Here is a 15,913-nt window from a genome sequence, read left to right on the forward strand (position 1 = left end):
CTCCTTAGCGTCTATCCTGTCAAGTCCAATCAGCATCTTATATTTTTCAGTAAGATCAACTCTCATTCTTCTAAATTCCAATGAATATAAGCCCAACCTGCTCAAAATTTCCTTATACAACACCCTCTTCATCCCAGGAGTCAATCTAATGAACCTATTCCAAACTGCCTTCAAAGCAAGTATATTCGTCCTTAAGTAAAGAGATTAAAATTGTACACACTACTCTAGGTGTGGTCTCACCAATGTCCTGCATAGCTGGAGCAAGGTTTCACTGCCTTCATACTCCATCCCCCTCAATGCAGACCAGTGTTCTATTTGCCGCCTTAATTACTTGCTGGACCTGAATGCTAACTTTTTGTGATTAATGTACAGATAGTGTCTCAAAATCTGCAACCTCGGGACCGAGTCTGTGCTGGATTTCGGGCTGGGCAGGGTCGGGTGGGGTTATGGGTCTCTTGGAGCGCAGGAAAAGACCAAAGTGCAAAACTAGCCAGTGCAGCACCTAGCTGGACTAGCTGTTCCGCTCGTTTATTAAGAATTAAAATTCACGCACGGCAGCTTATAAAGATGTTCGGCTCTTGGACATCTCCGGTTTTCGGATAGCTGGATTTGAGACACTGTACCTGTATAAGGCTACCCAGGTCTCTCTGTACTGGCGCATTCTGTAGTCTCGCTCCATTTAAATAATAATCTGCTTTTTTACTTGTCCGCTTTAGCAAGAAAGCCTCACATTTTCCCACACTATACACCATCTGCCAAATTTTTGCTGACTTAATTGACCTATCTGCAGCCCTTTGCAGACTCATTGTATCCTCCTCACAACTTGCTTCCCTATCAGTCTTTGTATCATCAAATTTGGCTACAATACAGTCAGTCCCTTCATCCAAGGCAATAAATATTTGAGGCCCAAGTGTAAGGGACGTGAGTCCCTTTATGCACTGTCGCTTGGGTTTGGAGTCGCATTCTGGATTAACAGGAGTGAGTGACAATGCCAAGTATTGTGTTAAAACAACAATTTTATTGAATATTGAAATATAAATTATAAGAATAGTAATATAACAATTATAATTTAAAAAATAAAAAGAAAGATAACTATTGAAAAGAGAAAGCACTTTATATATAAAAGGAAAGGAGGAAAGACAACTCTACTTAGATATTATATGTAGTCTATATTACAGACATATATACTATATTACAAATGTTAACCCCAAATTGGTCTTTTCATGACGTCTCCCAAAAAGATAACCTCAAATTAGTCTGCTCCACGACAGGAACCTAATTTGGTAAAATTCCCCTTGGTCCATACATTACAAGTCTCCAAATAACCTTACAACGGGTGGGCACTATGTTCAGTCACTCCGTTCTTGGCCCTTCCTCCTGCAGTCTGCGGTGGTTGACTATTTCACTCTGGCTGCAGCCCTGAGTCCTGGCAGCAGTGCCCCTTTAAGCCAAATTTCTGGTTCTATTCCAGCCTTTTTAGGCCTGGTTCAGCCATTCTCAAAACAAATCTCAGTCCTTATCAATTCTCCTCACAGGCACTGCAAGGCAATGCAATGCCCAAGTTGCTTACGCACCTTTTAATGGTGTCTCCCCATATGCCATCCATCAAGTGTTATGTCCATCAATCAAACTCTATCTCCTGATGACCACCCTAGTTGACCAACCAATGTAAGGCCATTCACGTCGTGGCTTGTAGTCCAAGGGTTGTTGGGTTCAATTTAGTAAGAACAGTTCCTCTTTTTAAAACGATGGGGGGAAAAATACAACTTTCTTTTTAGTGGCAGTGCACCTACACTGCTCAGTCAAAACAGCAACTGTGAATATGGTGTGCAAGAAAAATCCTTGGGGGAAAAAGTCAAAATCTACAGCTAACAATGTTACTGATTATATATTATCTACCATCCATTCTTAATTAGCACATTCGTTTAGATAATATCACTACCTTCACATCTGTGTTCTTTTGTCTGTGACATCTTTTGATTATCTGCTCCTATCACTGCTTGCTTGTCCCTACAACTACACCCCCCCCCCCCCCCCCCAACACACACTTCTCCTCCCCCCGCCACCTTAAACCAGCTTATATTTCACTCCTCTCCTTATATTCACTCAGTTCTGTGGAAGGGTCATGAGGACTCGAAACGTCAATTCTTTTCTTCCCCACCGATGCTGCCAGACCTGTTGAGTTTTTCCAGGTGATTCTGTTTTTGTTACTGATTATATAGTTAATTAATAATCAAAGCACAATCACATCTAGGTTTAAATCAATGCCTACAAAGTAAGATTCAATACAAAATAACTTTAAATATTCAATATAGGCTTAAAAGAAAGAACAAAGTAGAAATAAAATGCAAAAATACAAAGTTGCAAAAATTAATGGCTGCAGGCCTAAAGCCTTCCCCCTTTAAAATACAAATTGCATCAGTGTTTTACGATCAAAATATTTTTTGTAATTTATCCAACTGGAATGATTTTTTTACATCCTCCTAGGCTTTTGAAACTTGTAGAGGTCGTAGCTTGAGTTCAGTTACTCAGGCTGTCGTTGATGCATTTTATTTACACATTGCTATATATAGCATCTAATTAGCTGAAACAGAATTGAACAAGGACCAATACATCTGATATAATCCTAATTCACGGATGAATATTCACATTCATGCCCCAATTTCATAAATCCTCCCACCTTGTGGTAAATTTGACATATCACTTTTTTTATTAGTATACTCATTGGGTGAAATTTTACAGGTGATACCTTTTAAATGTCTGAGATGACAAATTCTCTTCAGCTTTGCCCAAATTTTAGATCAAGTTCCAATTATTTCAAAACCACTGAACACTTTGTGAGACATTTCTCACCCAAGATTAATCAAACTCAGTATCTGTTCTTTCAAAATTTGAATTTACACAATGAAACATTAAAACTACCCCTTTCTCACGTGTGTGAATTTGTATCTGGATTAAAATTCCCACACGTTGCTCAACATCTATTCAAGTTGTGACTATTGGCCCGAAATCACAACTCGAACCTTATAACTTAAAACATTTAGCTTATTTAATTAAATTTTCCTCATTGTGAGTTCAAAGTGTTGAGACTCTTATGCAAAATTACAATCTAGGGAAGAAAACACAGTAAAGCTCACACACATTATGCGTGTAATTCCTTATTACACATTGCACTTTTCATTCTCCATTCATATGACATTTGTATAAACAACTTAAAACTGAAGTCAAAACAACAAAATAGCATATACTTTTATTTTAAAAAATGGAATAAATTATGTCAGTGGTCTTGATTCTTCTTTTTTCAAATAAAACTGCAATTCCAAACTAAAAAAGATAAATTATCACATTTGCAAAACATATTCAAACGAAACTTCAAGCAGCAGGGTGGGTGGGGGATAGAAGTTATCTTCGTGGTTTTCACCTAGAGGACCAAATAAATTGACAAAAGCTCACAATCCCTCTGTCCCCGAGTGTCATTGTTCACTAACCCCTCCACCTGGGGTACCCTTCTCTCTCTTCCTCTCTCGCGTGCTCTCTCTCTTGTGCCCCCTCTCTTTCTCTCTATCTCATGCCCCCTCTCTCTCGCGCTCTCTCTCTCATGCCCCCTCTCTCTCTTGTGCTTCCTCTCTTTCTCACCCGCCCCCTCTCTGTCTCTCTCTCTCTCGCCCGCCCCCTCTGTCTGTCTCTCTCTTGCGTGTCCCCTCTGTCTGTCTCTTTCTCTCTCTTGGCCCCCCGTCAGTCTCTCTCTCATGCCCCCCCCACCTCTCTTTCTCTCATGCGCCCCCTCTGTGTGTCTCTCACGTGCCCCCTCTGTCTGTCTCTCTCTCACCCACCCCCTCTGTCTGTCTCTCTTTCCCTCTCGCACGCCCCCTCTGTGTGTGTCTCTCTCTCTCGCGCCCCCTCTCTCGTGAACCCCCTCTTGCGCTTGCTCTCTCACTCTATCACGAACCCCCCTCTTGCGTGCTGTCACGAACCCCCCTCTCGCGCGCTCTCACGAACCCCCCTCTCGCGCGCTCTCACGAACCCCCCTCTCGCGCGCTCTCACGAACCCCCCTCTCGCGCGCTCTCACGAACCCCCCCTCGCGCGCTCTCACGAACCCCCCTCTCGCGCGCTCTCACGAACCCCCCTCTCGCGCGCTCTCACGAACCCCCCTCTCGCGCGCTCTCACGAACCCCCCTCTCGCGCGCTCTCACGAACCCCCCTCTCGCGCGCTGTCACGAACCCCCCTCTCGCGCGCTGTCACGAACCCCCCTCTCGCGCGCTGTCACGAACCCCCCTCTCGCGCGCTGTCACGAACCCCCCTCTCGCGCGCTGTCACGAACCCCCCTCTCGCGCGCTGTCACGAACCCCCCTCTCGCGCGCTGTCACGAACCCCCCTCTCGCGCGCTGTCACGAACCCCCCTCTCGCGCGCTGTCACGAACCCCCCTCTCGCGCGCTGTCACGAACCCCCCTCTCGCGCGCTGTCACGAACCCCCCTCTCGCGCGCTGTCACGAACCCCCCTCTCGCGCGCTGTCACGAACCCCCCTCTCGCGCGCTGTCACGAACCCCCCTCTCGCGCGCTGTCACGAACCCCCCTCTCGCGCGCTGTCACGAACCCCCCTCTCGCGCGCTGTCACGAACCCCCCTCTCGCGCGCTGTCACGAACCCCCCTCTCGCGCGCTGTCACGAACCCCCCTCTCGCGCGCTGTCACGAACCCCCCTCTCGCGCGCTGTCACGAACCCCCCTCTCGCGCGCTGTCACGAACCCCCCTCTCGCGCGCTGTCACGAACCCCCCTCTCGCGCGCTGTCACGAACCCCCCTCTCGCGCGCTGTCACGAACCCCCCTCTCGCGCGCTGTCACGAACCCCCCTCTCGCGCGCTGTCACGAACCCCCCTCTCGCGCGCTGTCACGAACCCCCCTCTCGCGCGCTGTCACGAACCCCCCTCTCGCGCGCTGTCACGAACCCCCCTCTCGCGCGCTGTCACGAACCCCCCTCTCGCGCGCTGTCACGAACCCCCCTCTCGCGCGCTGTCACGAACCCCCCTCTCGCGCGCTGTCACGAACCCCCCCTCTCGCGCGCTGTCACGAACCCCCCTCTCGCGCGCTGTCACGAACCCCCCTCTCGCGCGCTGTCACGAACCCCCCTCTCGCGCGCTGTCACGAACCCCCCTCTCGCGCGCTGTCACGAACCCCCCTCTCGCGCGCTGTCACGAACCCCCCTCTCGCGCGCTGTCACGAACCCCCCTCTCGCGCGCTGTCACGAACCCCCCTCTCGCGCGCTGTCACGAACCCCCCTCTCGCGCGCTGTCACGAACCCCCCTCTCGCGCGCTGTCACGAACCCCCCTCTCGCGCGCTGTCACGAACCCCCCTCTCGCGCGCTGTCACGAACCCCCCTCTCGCGCGCTGTCACGAACCCCCCTCTCGCGCGCTGTCACGAACCCCCCTCTCGCGCGCTGTCACGAACCCCCTCTCGCGCGCTGTCACGAACCCCCCTCTCGCGCGCTGTCACGAACCCCCCTCTCGCGCGCTGTCACGAACCCCCCTCTCGCGCGCTGTCACGAACCCCCCTCTCGCGCGCTGTCACGAACCCCCCTCTCGCGCGCTGTCACGAACCCCCCTCTCGCGCGCTGTCACGAACCCCCCTCTCGCGCGCTGTCACGAACCCCCCTCTCGCGCGCTGTCACGAACCCCCCTCTCGCGCGCTGTCACGAACCCCCCCTCTCGCGCGCTGTCACGAACCCCCCCTCTCGCGCGCTGTCACGAACCCCCCCTCTCGCGCGCTGTCACGAACCCCCCCTCTCGCGCGCTGTCACGAACCCCCCTCTCGCGCGCTGTCACGAACCCCCCCTCTCGCGCGCTGTCACGAACCCCCCCTCTCGCGCGCTGTCACGAACCCCCCCTCTCGCGCGCTGTCACGAACCCCCCCTCTCGCGCGCTGTCACGAACCCCCCCTCTCGCGCGCTGTCACGAACCCCCCCTCTCGCGCGCTGTCACGAACCCCCCCTCTCGCGCGCTGTCACGAACCCCCCCTCTCGCGCGCTGTCACGAACCCCCCTCTCGCGCGCTGTCACGAACCCCCCCTCTCGCGCGCTGTCACGAACCCCCCCTCTCGCGCGCTGTCACGAACCCCCCCTCTCGCGCGCTGTCACGAACCCCCCCTCTCGCGCGCTGTCACGAACCCCCCCTCTCGCGCGCTGTCACGAACCCCCCCTCTCGCGCGCTGTCACGAACCCCCCCTCTCGCGCGCTGTCACGAACCCCCCCTCTCGCGCGCTGTCACGAACCCCCCCTCTCGCGCGCTGTCACGAACCCCCCCTCTCGCGCGCTGTCACGAACCCCCCCTCTCGCGCGCTGTCACGAACCCCCCCTCTCGCGCGCTGTCACGAACCCCCCCTCTCGCGCGCTGTCACGAACCCCCCCTCTCGCGCGCTGTCACGAACCCCCCCTCTCGCGCGCTGTCACGAACCCCCCCTCTCGCGCGCTGTCACGAACCCCCCTCTCGCGCGCTGTCACGAACCCCCCCTCTCGCGCGCTGTCACGAACCCCCCCTCTCGCGCGCTGTCACGAACCCCCCCTCTCGCGCGCTGTCACGAACCCCCCCTCTCGCGCGCTGTCACGAACCCCCCCTCTCGCGCGCTGTCACGAACCCCCCCTCTCGCGCGCTGTCACGAACCCCCCCTCTCGCGCGCTGTCACGAACCCCCCCTCTCGCGCGCTGTCACGAACCCCCCCTCTCGCGCGCTGTCACGAACCCCCCCTCTCGCGCGCTGTCACGAACCCCCCCTCTCGCGCGCTGTCACGAACCCCCCCTCTCGCGCGCTGTCACGAACCCCCCCTCTCGCGCGCTGTCACGAACCCCCCCTCTCGCGCGCTGTCACGAACCCCCCCTCTCGCGCGCTGTCACGAACCCCCCCTCTCGCGCGCTGTCACGAACCCCCCCTCTCGCGCGCTGTCACGAACCCCCCCTCTCGCGCGCTGTCACGAACCCCCCCTCTCGCGCGCTGTCACGAACCCCCCCTCTCGCGCGCTGTCACGAACCCCCCCTCTCGCGCGCTGTCACGAACCCCCCCTCTCGCGCGCTGTCACGAACCCCCCCTCTCGCGCGCTGTCACGAACCCCCCCTCTCGCGCGCTGTCACGAACCCCCCCTCTCGCGCGCTCTCACGAACCCCCCCTCTCGCGCGCTCTCACGAACCCCCCCTCTCGCGCGCTCTCACGAACCCCCCCTCTCGCGCGCTCTCACGAACCCCCCCTCTCGCGCGCTCTCACGAACCCCCCCTCTCGCGCGCTCTCACGAACCCCCCCTCTCGCGCGCTCTCACGAACCCCCCCTCTCGCGCGCTCTCACGAACCCCCCCTCTCGCGCGCTCTCACGAACCCCCCCTCTCGCGCGCTCTCACGAACCCCCCCTCTCGCGCGCTCTCACGAACCCCCCCTCTCGCGCGCTCTCACGAACCCCCCCTCTCGCGCGCTCTCACGAACCCCCCCTCTCGCGCGCTCTCACGAACCCCCCCTCTCGCGCGCTCTCACGAACCCCCCCTCTCGCGCCGCTCACGAACCCCCCCCTCTCGCGCGCTCTCACGAACCCCCCCTCTCGCGCGCTCTCACGAACCCCCCCTCTCGCGCGCTCTCACGAACCCCCCCTCTCGCGCGCTCTCACGAACCCCCCTCTCGCGCGCTCTCACGAACCCCCCCTCTCGCGCGCTCTCACGAACCCCCCCTCTCGCGCGCTCTCACGAACCCCCCCTCTCGCGCGCTCTCACGAACCCCCCCTCTCGCGCGCTCTCACGAACCCCCCCTCTCGCGCGCTGTCACGAACCCCCCCTCTCGCGCGCTCTCACGAACCCCCCCTCTCGCGCGCTGCTCACGAACCCCCCCTCTCGCGCGCTCTCACGAACCCCCCCTCTCGCGCGCTCTCACGAACCCCCCCTCTCGCGCGCTCTCACGAACCCCCCCTCTCGCGCGCTCTCACGAACCCCCCCTCTCGCGCGCTCTCACGAACCCCCCCTCTCGCGCGCTGTCACGAACCCCCCCTCTCGCGCGCTGTCACGAACCCCCCCTCTCGCGCGCTGTCACGAACCCCCCTCTCGCGCGCTGTCACGAACCCCCCCTCTCGCGCGCTGTCACGAACCCCCCCTCTCGCGCGCTGTCACGAACCCCCCTCTCGCGCGCTGTCACGAACCCCCCCTCTCGCGCGCTGTCACGAACCCCCCCTCTCGCGCGCTGTCACGAACCCCCCCTCTCGCGCGCTGTCACGAACCCCCCTCTCGCGCGCTGTCACGAACCCCCCCTCTCGCGCGCTGTCACGAACCCCCCCTCTCGCGCGCTGTCACGAACCCCCCCTCTCGCGCGCTGTCACGAACCCCCCCTCTCGCGCGCTGTCACGAACCCCCCTCTCGCGCGCTGTCACGAACCCCCCTCTCGCGCGCTGTCACGAACCCCCCCTCTCGCGCGCTGTCACGAACCCCCCTCTCGCGCGCTGTCACGAACCCCCCCTCTCGCGCGCTGTCACGAACCCCCCCTCTCGCGCGCTGTCACGAACCCCCCCTCTCGCGCGCTGTCACGAACCCCCCCTCTCGCGCGCTGTCACGAACCCCCCCTCTCGCGCGCTGTCACGAACCCCCCTCTCGCGCGCTGTCACGAACCCCCCCTCTCGCGCGCTGTCACGAACCCCCCCTCTCGCGCGCTGTCACGAACCCCCCCTCTCGCGCGCTGTCACGAACCCCCCTCTCGCGCGCTGTCACGAACCCCCCTCTCGCGCGCCTGTCACGAACCCCCCTCTCGCGCGCCCTCACGAACCCCCCTCTCGCGCGCCCTCACGAACCCCCCTCTCGCGCGCCCTCACGAACCCCCCTCTCGCGCGCCCCTCGCTCTCTCTTGCAGGCGCTCGCTCTCTCTCTAGCCCCCTCTTTTTCTTTCTTGCGAACCTCCCTCTTCCTCTCTCTCTTGTGTGTGCTCTCTGTCTCTGTCTCTTTCTCTCTCGTGAATCCCCCCTCTCTCTTGTGAACCTCTCGCGAACCTTTCTCTCTCTCTCTCTCACGAACTCCCCTCTCTCGCTCTCTCTCCCGCGAACCCCCTTCCCTCAGCCGAATCAGCTGTGTGTCCGCCGCCCTGTCAACAGCCAATTGAGGCCATTTAAAAAGTACTTAGACTAGTTAGTGGACCTGCCCGGCCAACCTTAAGGTTGGCGGGCAGGCCGGGAGTTCTGGTGGGCTTCAGAAAAAGCATGAAGCCTCATCTACGGACAGGATGAGGTTTCACGTGGGTTTTTAAAAATTTAATAAAATTTTACTTAAAAGTGATGGACACATCCCAACTCATGTGACAGAGGCACATGAGGGGGCATGTCAGGGAAATTCCATTTCTCTACATGCACCATTTTTAAATTTGGCTCCGATCTCCCTGAGGCAACACTTAGCCTCAGGGAGATGAGTGCGCTCTTTCACACGCATGCGTGAAAGAGCGCAGTCCTGGCATAGCGCTTCCTGGCGGACGTCACGCTGGGCAGGCCCTAATTGCTTATCTATGTAAAATGGCGCCCCCTGCACCCCCCCCCCCACCCCCCCCGATTGAGGACGCCGATCAGAGGTGCGCCCACTCCTGAACTCAATGCCCCCACCCCGCTCCGCGGCGGGTGGGAAATTCTTCCCTATATCATTACAGATTACCAAGTCTGAAATAGCTTATGTTCTGGAACCAACCAGGGAAGATTATTCTAAGGAACTGTGCTGAATGCACTCTATGAACTCATGCTCTTAGCTACCTCTGCCAATTTGATTCGTCCAATCTATATGAAGATTAAAGTCTCCCATGATTATTGCAGTACCTTTCTTACAAGCTGCGCTGTAATGATTCTGTGATTTTCACTCTGTCCTGTAGCAGAGCTTTTCATTTTGCTGGTGAACTCGTATGTTTATATGTTCTGTGCCTACCGGTCACACTCTGCTTATAATTTCTACCCTGCATTGTTGCCATCTTTCTCCTCTAACTTTCTGAATGTAATGTCACGTGAACACCCACCCCCTGTCTGCAGCCCTAGTTATATGATTCACTAGTTCCAGTGCCATTCAGGTGAAGGCTGTTCCATTAATGGTGGGATGTGAAATGGTGTGCCCCAGCAATCTGTGCTGTAGCCTCTGCTTTTTACAATATATATTAATGTTTTGGATGAAGGAATTGGGAGTTGTGTACCAAAGCTTGGAGATGGCACTAAGTTTGAAAACACAGCAAATTGTGTATATGAGAGTAGGAAGTTACAAAGCGATGTAGACAGACTAAGTGACTGGCAAAACTATGGCAAATGGAATTCAGTGTAATGTCATCTACTTTGGATCCGAGAAGGACAAAGTGGAATATTTTCTTAGTGCTGAGCTTGGGAACTGTGGAGGGACGGAAGATTTGAGTCTTTTGTACAGATAAGTTAAGCTACAAAAGGTATCGAGTATTAATCATTTTCTTGGACCTTTTGTACAGTACAATCTATGTACCAAATTTTACATATTATGTTAGCATAGTGCATTATTTTGAAGGACATCTTTGAAAATGGGTGCAAGGACAACATTTATGTGAATCAATTTATTTGAAACTAGATAAAACGGCTATCTTTGTACTTATTATTTTCTCTTGTTTAAGCTGTACCTATATTGGAGGATAGCAGGAGTTATTGCAAAGGGCAAAATAGCAAAACGGCAATCTGGAACTCGAGTCATTAAGCCTATAACACTTAAAGTAGGAAAATATGTAAGCATTTAACAACATAATTACCTGAAAAGGCAATAATAGTTAATATTATTTTAATAGAAACAGGCCGTGTCTCACATTTATTGGAATTTTTTGAATATGTCCAAAATTTGAGCATCTTTGAGAAAACAGCTGTCAAAGCTTTTCATCTTGCACTCATCAGGACAGATTTGCAAGAATACCAATTGTAAAGGGAACGACAATTTATACTGCATGAGAAGAGATTGCTGATTGGTTAGCAAGTGGATTCTGATAGAGGTATTATGAGCTGTTGTTTGCAACAGGCAAAGTACTGGCTGTACCCAAGCAGCCCCTGCTTGCAAAGCTCAAAATATAGCATCCAACGTTAGATGTGATTCTGTAATTTGACAGCACTTGCTAAACAATCCTGATTGTGCTAAGAATGACAGTGACAACCAATTTAAGATCATCAGTTGGGCTCGCAGTGTGGCTTATGTATGCTAGAAGCTACATATATTCACACACAGGGCCCTGCCCTTTGCAGACAGAAGGAGCATGTCCACCCATTGATTCTTCAACTAAACAAAAGCTTGGGGGACAGCAATTCCCTGCTTCTTTCCCCAGGGCAATGTCTTGTCCGATCTTTCTGGTTTGAATTTAAATAATAAGCTTGGCAGTTAACTGTTCTCTGGTGCATTCTCCATGGCAAAGCCTCTACCAATCAGAGTCCACTTGCTAACCAATCAGTACACACTTCTCATGCAGTGTAATTGTTCCCTTTACAATTGGTATTTTTGCGAACCTGTCCTGATGAGTACAAGACGAAAAGCTTTGACGGCATATCTTTTTTCAACAATACTGAAGTTATGTCCATAATTACTCGGCACAGGCTACCCATTGGATGTAGTATCCTTGGAATTGAATAAAGCTCCATTTTGAGGCTTCTGAAGATGATCAGGTCATATGGTAATGGGGGTAAATTAACTAGCTGGATTGAAAACAGCTGGAAAAATATGTTGAACCTCACATTGTGATACTGCATTAGATGTGTGAACAGAATATTCCCCCATCCTCATGCTTTACTCTCAAAAACATACAAATAAACAATTAACTCATTTAGTACTTTATTCACTTTGAATCTTGATTTGTTCTAGGAACAGGGCCTTATATCTCAGCTTACTGTGTATTTTTTCTAAATTTTAAAATAATGAATGACACATAATGGAAAAAATGTTCTTGAATGGCTTAATACTTTGAGGTAATACAATACACCTGCAGCAAGCACCAAACTTTATCTTTGTTGATTTAATATTAAGTGACCATGCCTCTTAATCACGTGTTAACATTTGCTTAAATTCTACAGATTGCAACACTGCTACCATTTCTAACAATCAAATGGTTTGGTTTGTGATAGTTACATATGTTTATACATTATATATCTTTTAGTATACTTTGCTAAATGCTTTTTCCCATACATCCAAAATAAACAGGACTTCTAGCATCTCCCCAGTCTGCACCAGGTATCTTGGAGACTAAGAGCATTGAAAAAACGGGTAATACTGCAAGTAGAGAAAACAGCACAGTGGACTTCAGCAAGGTAATTATTTAGACATAGTGTCAGAAATAGAGGCACTGAATGATTTTTCATACTTAAGAATTTCTATATTATTCCATGAAGCTATTTTAACTCTGAGTTTAACCTCATCCAAGATGACCTATTCCCTTATATATAAATATCTCAGTTCACTACAGTGTTTGTGATTGTTTCATAATCCTTGCAATTGTGTAGGGTCAATTATCAGTTTATTGGTATGGCAAACCCCTGTCTATTATTGAGTAATCAATCAAGCTGAATTGACAGAGGCATCTTTGGACACTTACTGATGGAGGAAATAATAGTTCTTGGACTTTCCAACTCTCCAGTTTCCTTATTAATATCTAGAAGGGTCACTGGAATCACATGTGGCCAGATCTGCCATGGCAACCCCTTGGGACTTCTAATTAACAATATATGTCTTGTAACTCTTTCGAGTACAAACACGTTTCCACCTGTTCCTATTCAGATGAAGTTACATTGTTTCATAGTTTGCCATGGTGAGATTTGAACTCTTGATCTTGGGGTTACAAGCCCAGTACCATAACCACTTGGTTGTATGCAGGCAGACACAGAGGCTGTGGTAATGAGCCTGCTGGCATCCAGATAGATTTTCACTTTGAATGTGTAAAGCATAAAGTGAAAGTGTTTAGTCTACAGGTGTTAACCATAGATGCAGCTTCTGCTGGTGTAATATGTCAGCAGTTTTCAATGTTGCTGGAACCATCCACTTTTAAAAGAAAATTAATGCACTCAAGACCTCAGAGAAAAGCACAACAGTCTATATATAGGGCACTAGGTTTCACAGAATTTCACAATTATTAGAGCACAGGAAGGCATTTGGCCTGTTATGTTTGTGCTGGTTCTCCGTAGGAGCAGTTTAGTGTCCTCTCTGTTGTCCTGCATATTCTTCTTTTTCAGATAACAATTCAATTCTCCCTCGAATGCCTCAGTTAAACCTGACCTCACCACACCCGCAAGCAGTGCATTCCAAATCCTAACCTCTCGTCGTGCAAAAAAATTTTTCCTCATGTCTTCAATGCTTCTTTTGCCAATTACCTTAACTCTGTGTCCTATGGTTCTCGGTCCTTCCACCAATAAGAATGGTTTTTCCCTAACTACTTTGTCCAGACTCCTCATGATTTTGAATACCTCTATCAAATCTTTCAACCTTCTTCAAGGCGAAGAGTCGCAACTTTTTCAATCTGTGTACATAACTGAAGTTCTGCATCCCTGGAGCATTTCTCGTGAATCTTTTTGCACTTCCTCTAATCCTTAAAAGTGTGGCGCTTAGAACTAAACACTACTCCAACTGAGGCTGAACCAGCGTTCTGTACAAGTTTAGCCTAAATTCTTGATTTTTATACTCTATGCCTCTATTAATAAAGCCTAGGATGTTGTATGCTTTATTAACTCCTCTCTCAACTTGTCCAGTCATCTTCAATAACTTATACACATATATACTCAGGACCCTTTGATCCTGCACCCCTTTTAGAATTGCAACCTTTATATTGTCTCTTCGCGCTCTTTCTGCCAAATGAATCACTTCATACTTTTCTGTTTTAAATTTCATCTGCCACTTGATCATCCATTCCACCCTGTGCCCTTTTGTTCTACATAATCCTCCTCACAGTTTACAATGCTTCCAAGTTTTGTATCATCTGCAAATTTTGAAATTGTGCACTGTACGCCAAGATCTAGGTAATAATACAAAGCAGGTAGAGCAAGAATCCCAACACCATTACAAACCTTCCTCCAGTCTGAAAAATACCCATTAATCACTACTCTGTTTCCTATCACTCAGCCAATTTCGTATCCATGCTGCCACTGTCCCTATCAGGAGAGACTTTGAATTGAACGCCCTTTTGTTATTAAGAAAAAGAATGTGGTCCAAAATGCTAAGAGGCTCTTAATGTGAACGCTGGTGCATAGTTTAAAAGTAATACATCTCGTCTCTGACAGCAGATTGGAAATTTTCCTCTGAATTTACTTAGCAAGCAAAAAAATCACTGATTTAATTGAACTGAAAATCTAACCAAGATCAATTAACCTTTAATTGACCATTTGTTCTAAAGGGGCCCCCAGCTTATGCAAAGTTACTCCACAGCAGCACAATAATACATCGTACTTTACAATGTATAATACTCCTGCACTTAAGACAGAGTATCTTCTGATTTACTGCTGGCAGCATTATGGGCCATATTCTTGCACCTGACTTTATTTCTTTGACTCCGGTTCTAGCACATTTGCTTATAATTTGGGTCATGACCAAGTAAATATGTCACAAATATTGGGAAATTTAGGCAGTTCAGAGCACATAGTGGTATAAAGAAACCTGTCCACTTTTCTTTATGAATGAAAGGAAAATCAGGTGGGTTCATTGTAACGGCATTGGCTGAGGTAAAAATGGTTAAATTCTTTGTGAAATACCATTGTTCGTGTTGAATTGGGATCATGTAGCTCATGAACTTCAACCAGCCAGTCAGATAATGCTGATGAGATTTTAAAGTTTGTTCATTTGATCATCTTTAGAGAGGGGACCATTGAGAAAATTTTAGCTTCTGCTTTTCAGATATTAACTGAATTTTTTTGTTCGGATTTTATACAATATTTTGAGTGAATCATTTCTTAAATACATGAAAAATAATATGCAGCAACTTGTTGAGATACTTTTCATTAATTAGTTGAATAGAATTCATGTAACTTTAAATTAAATCACAAAATGCAGACTATACAGATACTCTTGCGCAGCTTTACCTTTCTGCTGTGGCACATTTGCAAGATTTGGACAATGCTTGTTATTTTGGGTCACACTTAAACCATGAATTTCTATTCACCGCCTGGGTTTACAAACCAAAAATAAACTGCCCTGTGGTAAAATTGTTTACTTAATCACTGGAATTATGTTTACTTTGTCAGTATGTTTTACTGCTTTTCCCAGAGTTGGCTCAAATTTTCATATTTAAATTTTGAAACTTTTTTAAAGTTATAGTTAGGTCATGTGAATTGTTTGCTTTCTTGTTAATAAGTTACGTTACAGTTTGAAGCAGGTGTATTTGTGCCTGCATCTCTATTATGACCTTTTTCTTGTTTTCCCCTTTTTGCTTTTTCCTCGTTGACCTCGTTTTTTTTTTAAATGTGCCTTCCTTGACTCCTGGTTGGACTGGAGTCTGAGTCCTGGCACTGTAGTTGTGTCACGCTTGGTATGAGACTCAGGAGGTCGACAGTAAGTTTTTAGTTCTTTGGCTTCTGATGTGTGCTACTGTTGTGTACGTTGTTTTGTTTTTTGTGTCTGTCGCATCTTCAGTTTTGCGTGGTAATGGTTATACATCAGCATGAGCATATATGCAGCAGTTGTTAGTTTAGCTGTGTTCAATTAACATGAATTTTAGTTGAAAATTGGATTTGAAACAGTTAAGCAGTATTTGTTGATTTTCATATTTAAAATTTGAACTGAAAATTTTTAAAAACATTTTGTCTTAATGCCGTTCATCATGCAATTTTACATGGAATTTTATATATATTTAAAGATATTAGTATTACATGACATTTAATTTCTAAGAATGGATTTTATCTTTAAAATAATATGCAATATCAAGACTTGAACCCCTAAGGTGCCCAGTTTTTGGGTCAGACA

At 49.8% G+C, this 15,913-nt stretch overlaps 1 protein-coding gene across 6 annotated transcripts in view; it reads left to right on the plus strand.

The window, feature by feature from the left end:
- Window positions 1–15,913, plus strand: part of LOC121275839 (sodium bicarbonate cotransporter 3-like) — a 242,370-nt gene that overhangs the window by 123,754 nt on the left and 102,703 nt on the right. For all 6 annotated transcript variants that reach the window (XM_041183535.1, XM_041183537.1, XM_041183539.1 and 3 more), the window contains one exon: window positions 12,173–12,279. In XM_041183535.1, coding sequence (XP_041039469.1) covers window positions 12,173–12,279 — 107 coding nt within the window. The remainder of the gene's footprint in view (window positions 1–12,172; window positions 12,280–15,913) is intronic.

The sequence above is a fragment of the Carcharodon carcharias genome, chromosome 3, assembly GCF_017639515.1.
Source record: "Carcharodon carcharias isolate sCarCar2 chromosome 3, sCarCar2.pri, whole genome shotgun sequence".
In the NCBI taxonomy this organism is placed as follows: Eukaryota; Metazoa; Chordata; class Chondrichthyes; order Lamniformes; family Lamnidae; genus Carcharodon; species Carcharodon carcharias.